Source organism: Triticum aestivum, chromosome 1D (assembly GCF_018294505.1).
Source record: "Triticum aestivum cultivar Chinese Spring chromosome 1D, IWGSC CS RefSeq v2.1, whole genome shotgun sequence".
In the NCBI taxonomy this organism is placed as follows: domain Eukaryota; kingdom Viridiplantae; phylum Streptophyta; class Magnoliopsida; order Poales; family Poaceae; genus Triticum; species Triticum aestivum.
Window position 1 is genome coordinate 315964852 of NC_057796.1, and position 19080 is coordinate 315983931.

General features: G+C 44.5%; 1 protein-coding gene across 1 annotated transcript; it reads left to right on the forward strand.

Annotated features, from left to right (window-relative positions):
- The first annotated feature begins 5185 nt into the window (after positions 1-5185).
- LOC123169121 (ethylene-responsive transcription factor ABI4-like) lies at positions 5186-6445 on the forward strand. Its single transcript, XM_044586970.1, has one exon. The coding sequence runs from the start codon at positions 5327-5329 to the stop codon at positions 6098-6100; it is 774 nt and encodes a 257-aa protein (XP_044442905.1). The 5' UTR covers positions 5186-5326; the 3' UTR covers positions 6101-6445.
- The last annotated feature ends 12635 nt before the right edge of the window (positions 6446-19080 follow it).

Sequence of the window (19080 nt, forward strand, 5' to 3'; positions counted from 1 at the left end):
GAAAACTAGTGAATATGTTTTTTGAATATAAAAAAGTTTTAGTAATAGAAAATTTTAGTAATATAAATTTTTAGGTATAGAAAATTTTCAATTATAGAAATGTATTGGAATGCTATATGAGAATTTTTTAGGTATCAACTTTAGTAATAAAAATTTTAGTACTAATTTAGGTATAGAAAGTTTCAAAAGTTTACTAATTTTGTTCATATGTTTGGATGTAGTTTATGCCTAGTGAATTTTGAGAGAGAGAGAGAGAGACCTAATGAAATTAAATGGTGATGTGTTCAAAATTAAACCAGTGAAACGCAATGAGCATACCAAGTTCGAAATTTTCTATATAATGTTCATGTGTTTATGCTCATGTGTGGCACAAGGTATATCACCAACGAGCCGGTCGATGACGCCCAGAAGATCATCGACGACACCTGCATCCTCGACAACCATCGTCTATAGTGAGTAATAAACATGTATATCTAGTGTTGTGTAGTAGTGTTGCTCAAATATGATGATGATTTAGACATGTCATATGTAGTGTTGTGTACTACTAGTGCTGAATATTTGGAGAATGAAGGATATGTACTTGCCCAAGTGGCCTATGTTTGCAGGGAACACCTCCGAGTGGCCTATGTTTTGCCGGAGTGTTGATTCATTTCTGTTCCTGCAAATTTCAGGCGCTCGATACGTCCTATTTTAGCAAAGGTCATGCCGGTTTTTTCCGTGAATTTTAGCATGGCTTGTGCTAGAATGTAGGCAATATCGAGTGCCTTGGATTTGTCGAAATTAAACGACATTTTGGGTAGACTTTAAGTCTATCGGGGCTCCATACATGACATTAAAAAAACGGCGAGGGAGAGTGTCCACCATATATGATAGAAGAAGAATCCCGACTGTTGTCGTGAGGGGAGCTTCTTCTTCATTTGAAGGTGCTAGCCATTTTGGTGTAATGCACTTTCAAATGAACTTAGGAGCTTCCATCACCGACGGTCACAAAATGTCAGAGAGGAAGAATCCCAACTATTTTCGTGGGGGTCGCTTCCTCTTCCTTCTGCTCGTGATATACCTTGGTAATGCACGAGAGAAGGAGGGGAAGCGACCATCACCGACGGTCAAAAAAACTGTGAGGTAGTGTCCACCATATACACCACATGAGATGAGAGTTTTCAAGAAAAAGACTCGACAGACCGACAGTCAACCCGTGATGAATAATAATGATCTAATTTAGTTTTTTCTAGTACATATATTAAATTTTAGAAGTTTAATCTTTGAATTATGAACATAGGAAATGTTTGATGATGATAGGATCCCTGAGTGCGACTACTGCAGCGACGACCGGGGTCTGTGTGACAGGCCTCACCTACAAGACGGTCGGCGCTTCAGTATTCAGCTCAACGAGACCTTCGATGTCTATACGGCACGCAACGACAAGTCTTTTTTTGTAATTAAGCATGACTTCTACTTCTTCAACGTGTAATTTCCGCTTTCTATAATTCGACTAGTGCATCCCTGCCATGCAAGATCTTATGTCTTGGAGAAGCTGCATTTCGAAGATCACGAGAATATGGAGATAAAGAGAGTTCACCTCAGGACCCATCATGGTTATGCTTTTGGCGTAAAGCTATACAATGCGGTGACCTACTCCCATTTTGGTTGCTCGAATTGGGCAGCACTATGCAAGGCATATGGTTTTCAAGAGGGTATGCATGTCACCTTTTATCTTGGTGATCCCGAAGATGACATCGATGAAGATAATATCGACATTTGGGTCGATATTGATACGCTTCCACTTCTACCTCTATGTGAGTTTCTCAGACATATTTATTAAGTAATTTATATTGTTTATTGAAAAAATAGTTGATAGCTTATTTCCATCAACAGCTTATTTCTATTCTTCAAAAAATGTACGCAAAGTAGTAGAGAAAACCTACTACACTGATGGCTCTGAACTAACTTGCAAGGAGAAAGATCATCTTGTCTCATTTATTATTGATGTTGAGATTTTCAATAAAAATTATGAAATTTATCCACATTATGGTCAATACATGCCACTAGTCCATGTGTTGAACTACGGCAACATCCATGGAGATGGCATGGTAAGATTTTTTTACTATTATGACATCAGTGCATCTTTTACATACATTCTTCTAATTAAAGTTAAATTGCCTTGCTTACTACGTTATTATTATTCCCTTCAACAGAAAATCCCGAAGGATTGTGTGCCTCATCTAATGCATATGAAAGGTGACATTGATACTATGAGCTTACGACCAAGTCTGCCTACAGTTGTCCACGGTGCATATAGTATTTCTAAAAGAGATAATCACCTCACAATCAAAAGGATGGAAAAAAGTTATAAATAATCGCAGGGAGCTACTTGGAGGCAACATGGTGCGAAGCCCACGAATTGGGGACAGGATAATCTCCATTCTCCGTGATGGAGAGTCAGAGGCTATGTTGTTTTATGCTATTTTACCTTAGAGAGGGTAGCAGGTCCTAGCTAATACTCATGATCATGTGCTAAGAACAATTAACTAGGATTGGTTAGATGACTATGATGATGATGATGAGTATGACTTGTTATTATGATAACGAGTAGAAGTTGTTAGATGACTATGATGATGATGAGTATGACTTGTTATTATGTTAACGAGTATAAGTTGTTAGATGACTATGATGATGATGAGTATGACTTGTTATTATGAAAACGATGGTGGGTTATTATTATTATGATGATACATGCTAAGTTGTTATACCATTATGAGTATGATGAGTAATTATATATATCAGTAGGTGAAATAAATGTTGAGACAACTGTATAAAACCTGTGCAAATACAGTGCCAATAGGCAGAAGAAAAAAATACAGGAAATTTTAGCAGTAGCGTGGTTTAGTATGCACACTACTGCTATGTAGGTTAGAAGTAGCGCTGGTTAACCCACGCTACTGCTAAGATTTAGCTGTAGCACCGTAGTAGTAGCGCGGTCACCCGCGCTACTACTAGCACTTCCAGAGCTACTACTAGGGTTTTCTCTAGTAGTGATTTGAAGTTGCTTCATCGATAGCCGCAAACGGTTTACTCGTGTATCCCGTCTCCTCGATTGCAGATTCCATATGTTCCCTGAGTAGAATCTCAGAAGCCATGATAAACATATTTCCTTTTTCTATTTTGGGTTAAGGAAAAATGGTAACATAAATAGCAACAAATAAAAATAAAATATATGTGAACGGGAATGCAATGACCAAGCGCTATGCTCCCCGGCAACAACACTAGAAGAAAAGGAAGGCACTAATATCCCCAGTTGCGTTGTCACTTACACAACTATGCTCACATCCAAACCGGAGTTTGGAAATAGTTCACTAAAGTCGGTTGTTATGGGAAATGACTAAAACATGAAACTAGACTAAGTACTAGAATGAACGAAAAATAAATACTGAACTAAACAGATAAAAATTAACTATGAGAATTAATGTGATGTTTTAGATGAGTTCGCTAGCGTTTGGGTACGGCCTCGGCTCCGCCATAGAATGGAGTTAAGCTTGTCGACTACCCGCACATGCGGCTAAGTTAGTACCTACATCATAGGATATGACAATCGACAGATGGTGGACGGCCCCTCACATAACATTGTCTCTCAAGCAGCACCATGTTGAGACAACTCAACCATTCTACTTCTCGTCTCTACTAGCGGCGACTAACGGGAAGGCATTAAGGTCATGGGGACCGGACCGAAGGGATAAGTTCTATGGACAATCATGACTCCTAGAATAACTGTGTGGCCTGGGGAGTTGGATGTCATCAACTACGCTGATGGATCGGACCTCAAACCAGTAACTACCACAAAGGTAAATAGAACCCGTAGAAGACACACATAAATAAGTAACGCATATCAAGTAACCGCTTACTAACCGACTGACCCATGGCCAACAATTACTCAAATAACATCACATATAAATGGGGGTTTAAGAGTTGTTACAACTCATCACAGAGACCGTGATGGGGGGAGGAGAAGGGGTTTTGTTGAAGACGACAACGGTGATGGCGATGGCGCGGCGGCGGCGGCCCATGGTTGCACCCTCCGACGACGTTCCTCCGGTGGCGGCAACTCCCTTCCGGCCTTCCTCCAAGGTTGCAACGAGGGAGATGGAGGCTTGGCATAGCCCACAAGTGCTTCTTGATGTGGACGGCGACTGGAGGTGGAGAGATGGGAATTGTGAAGACTTGGATGACGATGATGGCAGCGGCTATGATTGTACGTGTATGTATAAGTGCTCTCCCAAAGCCTTCTACGTTGATGTACATAGCATCTCTTCTTTGATCCAAGGGCTCTAGGTGAGCCCAATCATTTCCCAGAACATCCCTTGAAGGCCAAGAAAATCGTATGAACAAACGGAAATCGAACCAGTTAGGAATGCCATTTGGAAGGCCAATTTTTGAAGGTTTCTAGGCCTAGCTAGACCAGTGATATAATCAGCTGCAGTCATACGAGACGCTGTCTCTGCTATCTGGACTCTCCAGAAAAATGACCACAACTTTTACATCCAAACTCCGTTTTCAATGTTGTTTGTTGGAATCATATGAATGACACTGATACACTTGTAGTATCAGATCTTGATTTTGAGCATTTTGAAAAATATATATTATTAAATCGTGTGACTTTATTTATAAAGGTGGACGAAATCAAACGCTTCAAATCGAAGCCCATAACCTATGCCCGTTCCTGTGAGTGCCGTGACTGATGGTTAAAACAAGCAGGCAGATATTCGCTTGCACAGATGTAGTTGTTTCTTCTACCGCGAGTAGTCCGCATGCCGTTCAGGTTTTTTTTGGGTTTTCTCTCCCAAGAAAACTTTATGTAAATCTTTGTAATACTCTCTCTTCTTCTAATTGAAATGCAGCGCTCCCGCCAGTTTCTCGGAAAATAAGACAAGCAGAAAACGTAGGCACATCGCTACAGAAGATAAACCACACCGAATAAACCCGGCGATGCGATACCTCTCTGTGGCGTCAACTGTACCTGCATGAGAGCATGGCCTTTCACTGCATTGCATGCATGTCCGTTCCCTTCTATCTCACTCACTCTCACTCCTGCTCGCTGTACTCCACTGTACGCTCTCTCTCTCTCTCTCTCGCCCTTTATATTTGACCACCGCCCCTCTCCACCAAGCACATCCTCCTCGGCCACTCCATCCCCACCCCTCTCTCTCTCTGTCTTCATCGGTCTCCCCAACGCACAGCGAGCTAGGTATCCCTCTCTCTTCCCCATCCCTCCCCGTCCCCCCAGCGCCAGGTCCCTCCCTCTATCTTTATACCTACCCGCTGCCGCCACCCCATGGAACACAAACCCAACCCAGCAGTGCTTGCCGCTACCACTACCGAGGCCGCAAGCAGCAGCAACGTCGGGAGCAGCGCGAGCAGCGGCGGCCGGAAGGGGAAGGCGGCGGGCAAGGGCGGGCCGGAGAACGCCAAGTTCAGGTACCGTGGCGTGCGGCAGCGGAGCTGGGGCAAGTGGGTGGCGGAGATCCGGGAGCCCCGCAAGCGCTCGCGCAAGTGGCTCGGCACCTTCGCCACTGCCGAGGACGCCGCGCGCGCCTACGACCGCGCAGCGCTGCTCCTCTACGGCCCGCGTGCCCACCTCAACCTCACCGCGCCGCCGCCCCTGGCCCCCGGGGCGGACTCCCACCCCCGGCCCTTGGGGTCCTCGGCTTCTTCCTCGAGCTCCTCCGCGCCCCCGCCGCTCCGGCCGCTCTTGCCGCGCCCGCCGCAGCACTCAGGTGGCGCCGGGGCGGTCTTCCACCACCACCACCACCACCAATACCGCTTCCTGCCGCTCCGCGTGACGCCACCGTCCACGTCGCCGCCTCTGTACTACGCGAGCACAGCCACCGCGTCCACGGTGACCACAACGGTGGCGCCGCCGCACGAGACGACTGCCTCGTTGCCAGTGGCTTCGTCATCTACGGTGGCCGCCCAGGATGGTGCGCCGGCGGAGGCGGCAGAGGCTGAGGTGACCCCCGAATGGTACCTTGCCGCCGAGGAGGAGGACTACGAGGCGGCGCTGCTGTGGAATGAACCTGATCCCTTGTTCGACATCTTCTCCAAGTGATCAACAATCCACATAGATCAGAGCTCCTGACATGCATGAGTGACTATGGCGGATCGACGCATGCGGCAAGCGGCATGCATGTGTGTTGCAACTTGAAAGCAAGGAAAGGTAGATATAGCCTTACTAGGGTTTCCGATTTGCTTTTTCCTTACTACTAATTGATCAAGCTATCTTAATTAGATATATTTTTCTTGTATTTCTTGCTGGAGTTTGGCTTTGGGGTAATGTCGTGGTATTGGGAATAGTTAGGCCTTGGCAGCGACTTCAGATTTGATTTCAGTTCAGTCGTTTGCATCTACAAGTGGATGCATGATAACTGAACTGACTTGTATATACAATATATGTATCACATTATTATTTCTTTATCTTTTTGTACATACTGCTACTCCCTTTTGAAAATGCTTTAAGAAAAACAGCATATAACCTATGAAAGATATACTTGCATGTATATATACTCCTTTTTCAGAAGTACTTCAAAAACTTCAGTCTAAATTTCTTTTTTTTTTCACTTCGGATCGATCTATTTTTGCTGTCTGAAAAGAGATAGTTTATTATGTATGTTGATTTTAATTTACCTCTCCCTAATCTTTTGAACCGCAGCTATACACTTCCTGGGCTGTAATTCTACAATGTGCAGTTTTGTGTGGTTGAGGTTTCAGTTTTGCTAAGTTATACACATATATGTTGCGTGTGAGAATTTTACCCAAACACAAAAACTGAACGGAGCATCTTCATTATATACTTTACAATATAGCTATGACGATTTGCCGTTTAATATAATCATGCATCTTCATTATTTAAGCAAGTAATATTCATGCAATATTTACTCCTTCAGTTTTTTTTCAAGTAGTTCTTTTCAACTTTATCCTTCACATTTACTCTGAAAACTCAACTTCACATTTACTCTAAAAGTTCAAGCACAAGTGTGTTACTCCATCCGTTTCTTTTTACTCCGCGTATTAATTTGTATAAAGTCAAATATTATAAAGTTTTATCAAGTTTCTATTACAAAAAATCAAAATCTACAATGCCAAATGAATATATTATAAAGTTTGACCGTTCGCCAAGGATTGAAGTGCTACATAGAATGTCAAACATGCATGTATTTGCCCAGGTCACATATGTGTATGTTGGCACAATTGTAACCTGAGATCCACGGTGAATTAAACTATTTCAAGTGAAATTCCTACGAAATATTTACATGGACTTGTTCCAAATATCCAGGTGTTTATTTTTTTGCGGGTGAAACATCCAGGTGTTAGATGGCTTGTTAACGGTGTTCAAATTATTAAACAACATTTTCACCTATCCTGTCAACAATTTTGTTTTTCTTGTTCTGTTGTCAAACTAATTTTATAATTTCTTACTTCATTAATTAGGTTCAAATATTCCGCCACGGTATATAATACAGAGATGAAGTACAAACTAAATACCTTCCGAACAAATCATACTGTAGGGGGTTTCCTTACAGTCTTTCTGTCAAAAATACCTTCTGAACAAATCATGCGTGTTTATGCAATGCTCAGCTAGCAAACCTTCTGAACACCCCGCAAAAAAAAAAAGCAAACCTTCTGAACAAGTGGAGTGCTCAACCATGCGTTTGAATGGTGACCCAGGAGAGCTTGTGAATGGCGATGACTTGATAGCTTCTCTCTCGTGCACATCTATTTGAGTGCAAGTGTAGTACATGCATGGAGCTGGGAAAACACACTGGTCTTGGGAAATGGGAGTTGTCTACACTTTATTAAGCCAGTGACTAGCTAGCCAGTGCTTTTGCGCGCTAGCTTTGGAGGTTGGAAGTTGGGACTTGGACTTGGGAGTACTTGCAATTTTCTACGATTTCATACTCCACTCATCATCTCCTGTCTTGTTTGATTAGATTTTAGATTTGAGCCTTATAAACCGTTATAAACCGGAAAGAAGGGGGTAGGTAGTCTATTATTTTGCAGACATGATATACTAGTTAGACCTCTTTCAAGGCATATGTGTTTAGATCAGGTGCTAAGCACATTTAATTGTTTAGCAACTATTAAATGTTTTGCCTAGGTTCACGCATTTGACATTGGTTTTTTTTGGTCACCAAACTCATCTCTCTCCTCTTAATTGTCTTGCCATATCAGATTTTTCGTCTACATGACAGGCTTGGGAAGGCTTTAATATATACTCCCTCCGTCCGGTAAAAAGTGTACATATAGAAATTTTAGGACAAATTATGGAGTGAAGTAAAAAAAGGCATTGGAAAGATGCAAGCCACCATCTCTCTCATCTTTAATTACCCAACCCCCAATGAGCTAAGTGCTTGTAAAAATTAAGGAGACCATGTGTAGAATGTTATTGGTCTTGATTATCGTGTGATGAGAGAGAAACATGTTTTCCAGTTTAAAGTACATTAGAAAGTTAGAAGTACACTCGTTTGTGGACAAAATTTAAACCCAAATGTACACTCGGACAGAGGGAGTACAATCTTTGCACGTGGTGATAGGCAAAAAAAAGTTGTTGGGTCAATCACATGTATGCATGCGGCTCAAATCATTAAATTTAGATACAATTCCTGAGGCTAGTCATAGTGGAGAGTAACTTAGACCAGTAACATGCATACTAGTAGTCTATGTTAGTGTCACAGGTGTGGTAATATAGATGTGTTTCATTTATTACTTTGTAGAGTCATTTTGCATTGGAAAGTTTTATTTGATGGTAACATATTATGTTACTCTATTTGCCTCTCTCTTCATTAATTATTTGCCATAGTTACTACCTATATCTCTTCATTACCTATATTATTTTACTCTATTTGCCTCTTTCCTCATTCTCTCCTTGCACAATATACAGTGGGTGGTTGGCCCGAGTGAGATGCAGGGTAGTTTTGCATGATCTCTCATGGGTGTGTGCGAGCCTTCGCATTGCTAAACTCGAGCGATCGATCAATGCTTATGCGTGGTTGTAGAGAGCCATGTTCCATATGCGCGGGATCGACTTTGCACTACATAGAACCCGATCGATCGATGTGAGTCTCTCGCTTTCCTACTGCAATGTGTGGTGTGTGATTGTTGAGAAGCCGTATGCATATGCGCGAGTCATTGTGATCGTGTGTAGTAGTGTAGGAGAGGCCCTGGCTGATACGAGTCTCTCTCGCTCCAGATGTTGCGTATAGTTTGCCGGTGGTGTGTGAAGCCATATGCGCGAGTAGAGAACCCCCCCCCCCCCCCCCCCCCCCCCGCGGTTGCATCGTGCGTCATAGTTGGATGCCTTTGTATGTGTGAGTGTTGATGTGGTTGCATTGTGAGGAGCCCCAGGGCGTTGCTGCGCCCGTCGCATGTGAATATAGAGTTGAGACCCAATCGGTTGCCTCTTGATCGATGTGTACACTACCTCCATTGTGTTGTTGCCATGCGGTACATACCCTACCCCCAGCCGGTTGCCTCTTTTGATGCTAAATAACCCATTGCTACCACGCGCTATACCCCCTCCCTAGTCGGTTGCCTCATGATGCACAACACCGCATTGCGGCTGTAGCGCACTAACGGGTTTCCTCGCATGCACATGACCCCGTTGAGGCCATAGCGCGTTAGCCAGTTGCCTCACGATGTACATTACCCCGCCGTGATCATATCATGGTACTTCTCAGCCTAGCTGGTCGGGGCTGGATGAACAAGACCCCGTTGTGGCCATAGTGCGGTACCCCCACCCCAGCTGGTTGGCGCTCGATGAACAGGACCCTGTTGTTGTCGTAGCATGGTACCCCCAACCCAAAGTCTTTGCCTCTCGATGCACACAACCCCATTGCGGTCGTAGCCGGTTGCCTCCCGATGCATAATACCCCGTTTCGGCCATAGTGCGGTACCCACACCCCAGACCGTTGCCTCTCCGTGTACAATGCCCCATTCTAGGTCCCCCGTTGCTGTGTGCCCCCACTGCCATGATCGTCTGTTGCCTCTCCGTACACTGTCCCATTCATGCGTACGTAACATCATACCCCCATTCCATCCGGCTGGATGTTGCCTCTTGATGTACAGTATCCCTAGCCGTATGTGTGAGTATGTGCATGTACTTTGCGCAATTGTTCGAGACCATGGCCGTATGTATGTATTACAGCCCTGTTTGGCATCACTCCACCCTGCTCCACTCCGCGGAGCTGTGGAGCTGGGCTTGAGCCGCTCTGTGAAAATGATCTACAACATGCTCCACTCCGGGAGCGGAGTCGAGGGAGTGGAGTGAAACCGAACAGGCACTACGTACTACGCCTATATTTTTGTTGTGTGGCCGTACGTGACCACAATTTAGACGGGAATTCGTAACCTTCTAGGTCTGGGGCCAAATTTCTTAATATGATTAGTACACCATTCTTTACTCGGTCACAGTTCATTGTTGGAGAGAGATCAATATGTACGTACAAGATTCAGGTCGGACAGATTAATGCAATATGTTGTCTTCAACCTAATGGGTCCTAGTTGTCAGAATTCCATTATAAGGATGTATTTTTTCTCATACTATTTTATTGTGTGTCGGTGGTATTTTAGGAAGTGTTTTGATATGTTATTTTAGCCAATGCATCTCATGTTCAGTATAAAGGATATTGGCAGGATTTTACTGTGCATCCGGGCTGCAGAGAGCACAACGCATCGTAGGCCAGCTATCAGCCCGGCAGCACAGGCTACCCACAGTCACAACCAGACAGACTTCCCTCTCCCAAAATCACTCCACAACCCATTAGGCTTTCTAAAATGGTATGAGTCGTCGGCTGTCTGATTTTATCAAGATGTAATGGCCCTCTTCACTTCCCTCACCTTGAACTTTTGACGTGTGGACCCCGCGCCCTTTCTTCCACCTTCAACCAAGAGAGGGTCACTCCACACCAGAGCGCACGGAAATAAGCCGGAATTGACACCCCGGTCGATCCCGTGAGTGACTTGTACAATGCAAGCGATTATAATCTTCCTGGGCTTGGTGAGAATCTAAGTCTTCCGGTCCCGTTTGGGCGGCGTGTTGCTGCTGTCTCAACAATGACATGCTGGGGGAGGGGGAGAGGATCTGGGGGGCCTACAACCCTTCTTGATCCTTCGATGGAGCTAAGGATCTGTAGACCGAGACCGAGAGAGCCGGTGTACTATTCGAAGAAGATTTGAGGGTGCCTGTAGTGGCGTGATGACCTACAAGTATAGGGGATCTATCATAGCCTTTTCGATAAGTAAGATTGTCCAACCCAACGAGGAGCAGAAGGAATTGACAAGTAGTTTTCAGCAAGGTTTCACTATAAATGATGTAAAGATAGTTTCATGGGTTATTTGATAGCATGATAATTTGTAACAAGATTAATAATAACAAAAGATAATAGAATGCAACAAGTGTCCCAATTCTTATGTATGCTTAGAACAAGCCGATTGTGTTTCTTATAGTAGCTAAAATGCTCTTGAGGGCACATGGGAAGTTCGTCAAGTTCCTTTCCCTGATTCTTTAAGTTACCTTTCATAGATTTTATAAGTGTTGTGTTGGTGGAGTGATACGTCTCCATTGTATCTACTTTTCCAAACACTTTTGCTCTTATTTTGGACTCTAATTTCCATGATTTGAATGAAACTAATCCGGACTGATGCTAGTTTCAGCAGAACTACCATCGTGTTGTTATTTTTTTGTAGAAATAAAAGTTCTTGGAATTGGACAAAACTTTTTGGAGAATTTTTATGGAATAGATAAAAAAAATATTGGAGCAAAGACCCACTGGAAGGGGGCCACCTGCTGCCCACGAGGCACCAGTGCGTGCCCTGGTGACTCGTGGGGCCCACGTAGCTCCACTGACCCTGATCTCAAGCCTATAAATTCTTATTTCCCGAGAAAAAAATAAGAGAGAAAGTTTCATCGCGTTTTATGATACGGAGCCGCCGCCACCTCCTGTTCTTCATCCGGAGGCTAGAGCTGGAGTCCATTTGGGGCTCCGGAGAGGGGGGGGGTCTTCTGTCATTGTCATCAACAACCATCCTCCATCACCAATTTCATGATTCTCACCGCCGAGAGTGAGTAATTCCTTCGTAGGCTTGCTGGACGGCGATGGGTTGAATGATATTTATCATGTAATCGAGCTAGTTTTGTTAGGGCTTGATCCCTAGTATCCACTATGTTCTGAGATTGATGTTGCTATGACTTTGCTATGCTTAATGCTTGTCACTAGGGCCTGAGTGTCATGATTTTAGATCTGAACCGTTTATGTTTTCACCAATATATTTGTGTTCTTGATCCTATCTTGCAAGTTGTATGCACCTACTACGTGTTATGATCCGCATACCCCAAGGTGACAATAATTGTGATTCTTTTTGGTGATTACCGTAGTTTGAGGAGTTCATGTATTCACTATGTGTTAATGCTTTGTTCCGGTTATATATTAAAAGAAGGCCTTAATATCCCTTAGTTTCCTTATGGACCCCGCTGGCACGGGAGGGTAGGACAAAAGATGCCATGCAAGTTATTATCGCAAGCACGTATGACTATATACTGAATACATGCCTACATTACATTGATGAATTGGAGCTAGTTCTGGGTTTCCCTAGGTTATAACTGTTACATGATGAATGTTATCCAACATAATCACCGATCCATTGCCTACGAGCTTTTCACATTTTGTTTCTGCTAAGTTACTACTGCTGATGTTGCTACTGTCACAATTGCTACAAAATACTAATGTTACTGTACCGTTACTCTTGCTACCAAAGCTAATACTATCAAACTACCATATTATTGTGCTACTGATCACTCTGCTGCGGATATTTAGTCTCCAGGTGTGGTTGAATAGAAAACTCAACTGCTAATACTTGCAAATATTCTTTGGCTCCCCTTGTGTCGAATCAATAAACATGGGTTGAATACTCTACCCTCGAAAACTGTTGCGATCCCCTATACTTGTGGGTTATCAAGACCTTTTTCTGGCGCCGTTGCCGGGGAGCATAGCTCTATTTGCTGACTCACTTAGGATTCATATCTGTTGATCACTATGAAGAATCTTAAGGATGATAGAACCAGGACCATTCCCTCAGGGACGAGGGGAGGTAAGGATCTGTTATCTAGCTCTGCACTTGATTCACCTTCTGTTTTAAGTAAGCTTACGACACCACCACCTGCTATTAATTCTGATACGTCGCAAGTAATTAATGATGCCACTTCTGCTATGAATGATCTTGTTGATGATGCTAGTACTTTGCTTGATGATACTGTGTGTAGGATCGAAAGTATGTCTAGAGGGGGGATGATTAGACTACTTGACCAAATAAAAATCTAGCCTTTTCCCAATTTTAGTTCTTGGCAGATTTTACCAACTTAGCACAAGTCAAGCAAACAACCTACACATGCAATTCTAAGAGTATAGCAGCGGAATGTAAAACAATTGCATATGAAGGTAATGGGATGAGTTTGAGGGAGCAAACGCAATGTTGACACGGCGATTTTTTATCCGTGGTTCCGATAGGTGGTGCTATCGTACATCCACGTTGATGGAGACTTCAACCCACGAAGGGTAACGTTTGCGCGAGTCCACGGAGGGCTCCACCCATTAAGGGTCCACGAAGAAGCAACCTTGTCTATCCCACCATGGTCGTCGCCCATGAAGGACTTGCCTCACTAGGGTAGATCTTCACGAAGTAGGCAATCTCCTTGCCCTTACAAACTCCTTGGTTCAACTCCACAATCTTGACGGAGGCTCCCAAGTGACACCTAGCCAATCTAGGAGACACCACTCTCCAAGAAGTAACAAATGGTGTGTTGATGATGAACTCCTTGCTCTTGTGCTTCAAATGATAGTCTCCCCAACACTCAACTCTCTCTCACGGGATTTGGATTTGGTGGAAAGAAGATTTGAGTGGAAAGCAACTTGGGGAAGGCTAGAGATCAAGATTTATGTGGTTGGAATGGAATATCTTGATCTCAACACAAGTGTAGGTGGTTCTCTCTCAGAAAATATGTGTTGGAAGTGTAGGCATGTTCTGATGGCTCTCTCCACGAATGAAGAGTGGGTGGAGGGGTATATATAGCCTCCACACAAAATCTAACCGTTACACACAAATCACCAAACTCGGTGGGACCCATTCAAAGAAATCGGTCAGACCGATTTGGTTCATAATGTGACCGTTAGGTGTTTCAGTGGGACCGACACGTCAACTCGGTGGGACCGATATCATTAGGGTTAGGGCATAACGTAATCTCGGTGAGACCGATTCTGGTAATAGACTAACAGAGAGTTGGTCAGGCAAGTTCGGTGGGACCGATTCGCTCATCTCGGTTGGACCGAAACGTTACGAAAAGGAGACAGAGTGTTTGCATTGCAATCTCAGTGGGACCGATCGCTCATCTCGGTTTGACCGAAGCGTTACAAAGGGAAACAGAGAGATTACAATCCCATCTCGGTGAGACCGAGATCCCTATCGGTGAGACCGAAAAGACTAGGGTTTCTGGCAGTGGCTATGTCAACTGAACTCGGTGGCTCCGGATATGAAATGTCGGTGGGGCCGAGTTGGACTTTTTGGTTTGGGACATATGTGGATATGATAAAGTAGTGGAGGGTTTTGGAGCATATCACTAAGCATTTTGAGCAAGAACCTCATTAAGCAACACCTCATCCCTTCTTAATAGTATTGGCTTTTCCTATAGACTCAATGTGATCTTGGATCACTAAAATAGAAAATGTAGAGTCTTGTGCTTTGAGCTTGAGCCAATCTTTTGTCCTTAGCATTTTGAAGGGTCCACTTTCTAATCCATGCCATGCCAATCATTGAACTTTCCTAAAATATTCATCTTGGAATAGCATTTGCTCAATGAGCTATATGTTGTTAGGAATTACCAAAACCACCCAGGGATAGTTGCGCTTTCAATCTCCCCCTTTTTGGTAATTGATGACAACATATAGATCAAAGCTTCGACAAATGATAAATAAGATTGAAAAACATCGTCGCTTTGAGAAGTATGTGATAAGCAAGAGCTCCCCCTAAATTTGTGCATTCACTACAGGAAACAGCTACTTTGCCGTCTGCCACGGCGGACGGCAAAGGCTCGAAAGGCGGACGGCAAAGACCTTTGCCGTCAGCCGCGGACGGCAAAAGGCTCCGGCAAAGAAGGCTACGGTAAACAGCTGCTTTGCCGTCTGCTTCCTGGAGGCGGACGGCAAAGGCTCTTTGCCGTCTGCGGCGGACGGCAAAGAGGGCGGACGGCAATAATTGCGCTGTCAGTCCGTTAAGTGGCTAACGGCAGACCTTTGCCGTCCGCCGCAGACGGCAAAATTTCTCTGGTCTTTGTCATCCGCCTTATGATGTCATCTACACGTCACTAGATGCCAGGTTCTTTGCCGTCTGCCACTGATGGCAAAGTGCAGGTTCTTTGCCGTCTGCCACGGACGGCAAAGCCTTTGCCGTCTGCCACTGTAGGCAAACTGACCAAATGGGTCAGCTCCCAGGAAGCACAGTTGGCTGCCACATGGCTTCTTTGCCGTCCGCGGCAGACGGCAAAGAGCTCTTTGCCTCTTTGCCGTCGGTGGCAGACGACAAAGAACCTGCATATTGTCTGTTTTTTCTGTTTTTTATTAAATCCCATAATTTGCACAGAAAATATATAAGTTTCATATCACATATCTAGCACATATCCAGCACATAAGTTTCATATCACATATCACATCAGTTTCATCCATACACATTGTTCATACATAAGCAAGTTCCATCCATACACATAGTTCCATCCATATATATATTACAATGCAAAGTTTCATCAACATAGCAAGTTAGATGCAATGATCCATATCACATAGTTCCATCCATCATAACAAGCTAGATACAATGCAAAGTTTCATGAAAGGAAAAGCAAGCACTCCATCATAGCAAGCTAGCTTCCATGAAGTGAATGAAATCTGCAAAATGGTAAATAAGAAAGTTAGAAATAGGTGACTAGAACAAGAAGAAGACTAGAACAAGAAGTATATGTCATTTATGAGCTAACTTAGGTGAAATGGATCATATATGAGCTAACTAAGTTGAAATGGGTTGTTTATGATCTAACTTAGTTGAAATGGATCATTTATGAGCTAACTTAGTTGAAATGGGTCGTTTATGAGCTAACTAAGGTGAAGGGCATCGTTTTTGAGCTAAGTAAGGTGAAATGGGTCATTTTGGAGCTAACCTAGGTGAAATGGGTCATTTTGGAGCTAATCTAGGTGAAATGGGTCATTTTGGAGCTAACCTGGGTGAAATGGGTCATTTTAAAGCTAACGTAGGTAAAATGGATCATTTAGGAGCTCATCTACGTAAAATGGGTCATTTTAGAGCTAATTTAGTTGAAATGGATCTTTTTGAGCTAACTTAGGTGAAATGGATCATTTAAGAGCTAATTTAGGTGAAATGGATCGTTTTTTAGCTCACTTAGGTCAAATGGATCGTTTATGAGCTAAATTAGTTGAAATGGATCGTTTATGAGATAACCTAGGTAAGATGGGTCATTTTGGAGTTAACCTAGGTGAAATGGGCCATTTTAAAGCTAACGTAGGTAAAATGGATCATTTAGGAGCTAATCTAGGTAAAATGGGTCATTTTTTAGATAACTTGGATGAACTGCATCATTTATAAGCTAACCTAGGTAAAATGGGTCATTTTGGAGGAAAATAAGCTAACTCTAGGTCATTATGGTAAGCATATTGGAGGAAATAAAGCTAAGTCTAGGTCTTTATGCATTTGTTAAGCAAAACACTAGAGAAACTTACCGTGATCAAGGAGGTGTAGGAGCGGGGTGGCTAGTGCCGCTACCTGGAGAAGGATCGTGCGATGCGTTTCTGGAGTTAAGCTGCACCAAAGATCATTTCCAATGTCTCGTTAGCATTACGACACACAAATGTTAAGACTACCAAGTAATGTCCATTCAAACTAAACTCACCGTGCTCCCAGGAGCAATCACTGGCATCGGTGGAGCGGGCTGACCGGACTTCTCGCACACAGACTGCACATTTGGTTTTCAGAACAGAGTCATACAAGTTAGTAATGAGACTCAAATGTTAAGACTAGCAAGTAATCTGCAGAAGAAACTTACCACAAGGAGCTCGTACATGGCCCTTGCCTGCATGTCATTCCGTGCCCTCTCCTCCTCCATCATCTTTCTCGTCCTCTCCTCCATCTCCCGCTGTCTCTCCGCCGCCTCCGCCAGAAGTTTCTCCGTTCTATCTCTCTCAGTCTGTATAGCAGCCTGCAACACCACTCACATGACCATTTGTAATCATTGATGGAAGCGCACACAATGTAATGGAGAAAGATAACTGAGTACGTATCACTAACCTTGATGGCGAGTTGCACTGGCCGTTCACGAGGCCTTATCTCAGGAGCGGAGCTCGACTGGCGCGCCTTGATCTCCGGGAGAGTGCTAGGACAACGGATAAGTCCATCTCCAATGGCTATGGAGCCATGGGACCTCCCGCCACCAGGTATCATCACCAGCTCTGGATCAATGGGACCCTGGCTCGGGTTAAAGTCCTCCCCTTTCCTCGCCTTCCCCTCATCTCTATATCTCACGAGCTTGTTGTGGGAGGAGATGTTGGTGAAGTTGTTTGCATCATCGAGGTCAGACTGAGAGAAAGCCTTGACTTTCTTGAAAGAGCCAGTGTGGGCCATGGCATACAGGTCGTACACCTCTGGCACCTTATCCGCCTTATTGTGGCGTGCCTGAAAGAGAGAAACAATGAAAATTAGTAATTAAAGGGCTCAAGCTAGCATGATGAATGAATTGCATGAATCATGAAGCAAACCACATACCCAGTTGCGCCCGAACTGATATAAGTTGGAGCTGCCTTGATGGTGTGGCACACCTTCCATTTGGGCACGTTTGTCCTTGGCCTGGTTGTGGAGGGCTAGCCATTCTTGTGAGCACCACTCATCGACCAACACCACCCAACAATCCATCCGATCCGCACACCATCTCGGAGGCGCCTATAAGTTAGCAAATAGAAACTTGAGCGCTACGGCTAAGAATTACTAAATGAAGGAACTTAAGTAGAAGGCCTTAAGAATTACCTTCATGTACTGCTCCTTACTCAGGAACTTATCGCGACACGCCGGCTTGGTCTTCTTGATACCACGCAAGGCGTAGTAGTCTCGAACAGCCTGCACCCGAGCCTCGTGCCGTAAGTTCTGGAGTAGGCGCTTGCAGACGTTCTGGATAACATTTGCGCTGTCCTCCTCGTATCCCTCCTCACACCTGTAGAATGTCTGCAATCAAATGAGACAATATTGATTAGTACAATTAATAACTAGCTAGTTGAAGATTTTGAAATGTGTAAAGGAGAAATTACCCAGAACGTTCTGATCACCATGTCAGCCCTCGTGTCGCACACGACACCGTCGATAATGACATCCGGCGGGGCCGGGGCAGCCACGTAGTGCTCCCAGCTCAACCCAAGCTCTGGAAGCCGACCCTCACCAGGCAACGTGACAAACCCCGGGAAGTTTTGCCGGCAAAGAACTCCAAGGACGGAGTTGGGCCGGCGGACACTATGATGGTGGTCCCAACCCCTGCAGCATGACAAGGCCAACGCATTAGTTATTTCAAGAAACGTGAATGCAGAAGGTACAAAAATATTAAATGCACTTACGTACCTCTCCCCATCAGGGAAGATCAACCACCTCTGCTCGCGGGTCGCCGGCACGGACGGGAGCCGTGTAGCACCACGCTGGTAGACGGTGCCACCCTCCTCCTCAAGATCAGTCGGCTCCCCGCCATCATCAGCATGGCAACTCGGCTCCTCGGGCTGATCCGGCCAGGTACCCCATCCGGACGTGTGCTCCTCCGGGGTCTCGTGGGCCGAAGGCCAGTCGACCCGAGGCTCGTGGGCCCAAGACCCGTGGACCGGAGTCCGTGTAGCCTCCTCCTCCTCCTCTTCTTCTTCTTCTTCTTCTTCTTCTTCTTCTTCTTCTTCTTCTTCTTCTTCTTCTTTCTCCTCCTCCTCCTCCTCCTCCTCCTCTTCTTCTTCTTCTTCT

Excerpts from the sequence above, each read along its gene's own strand:
- LOC123169121 (XM_044586970.1), top strand. The coding sequence starts at position 5,327 with ATGGAACACAAACCCAACCCAGCAGTGCTTGCCGCTACCACTACCGAG.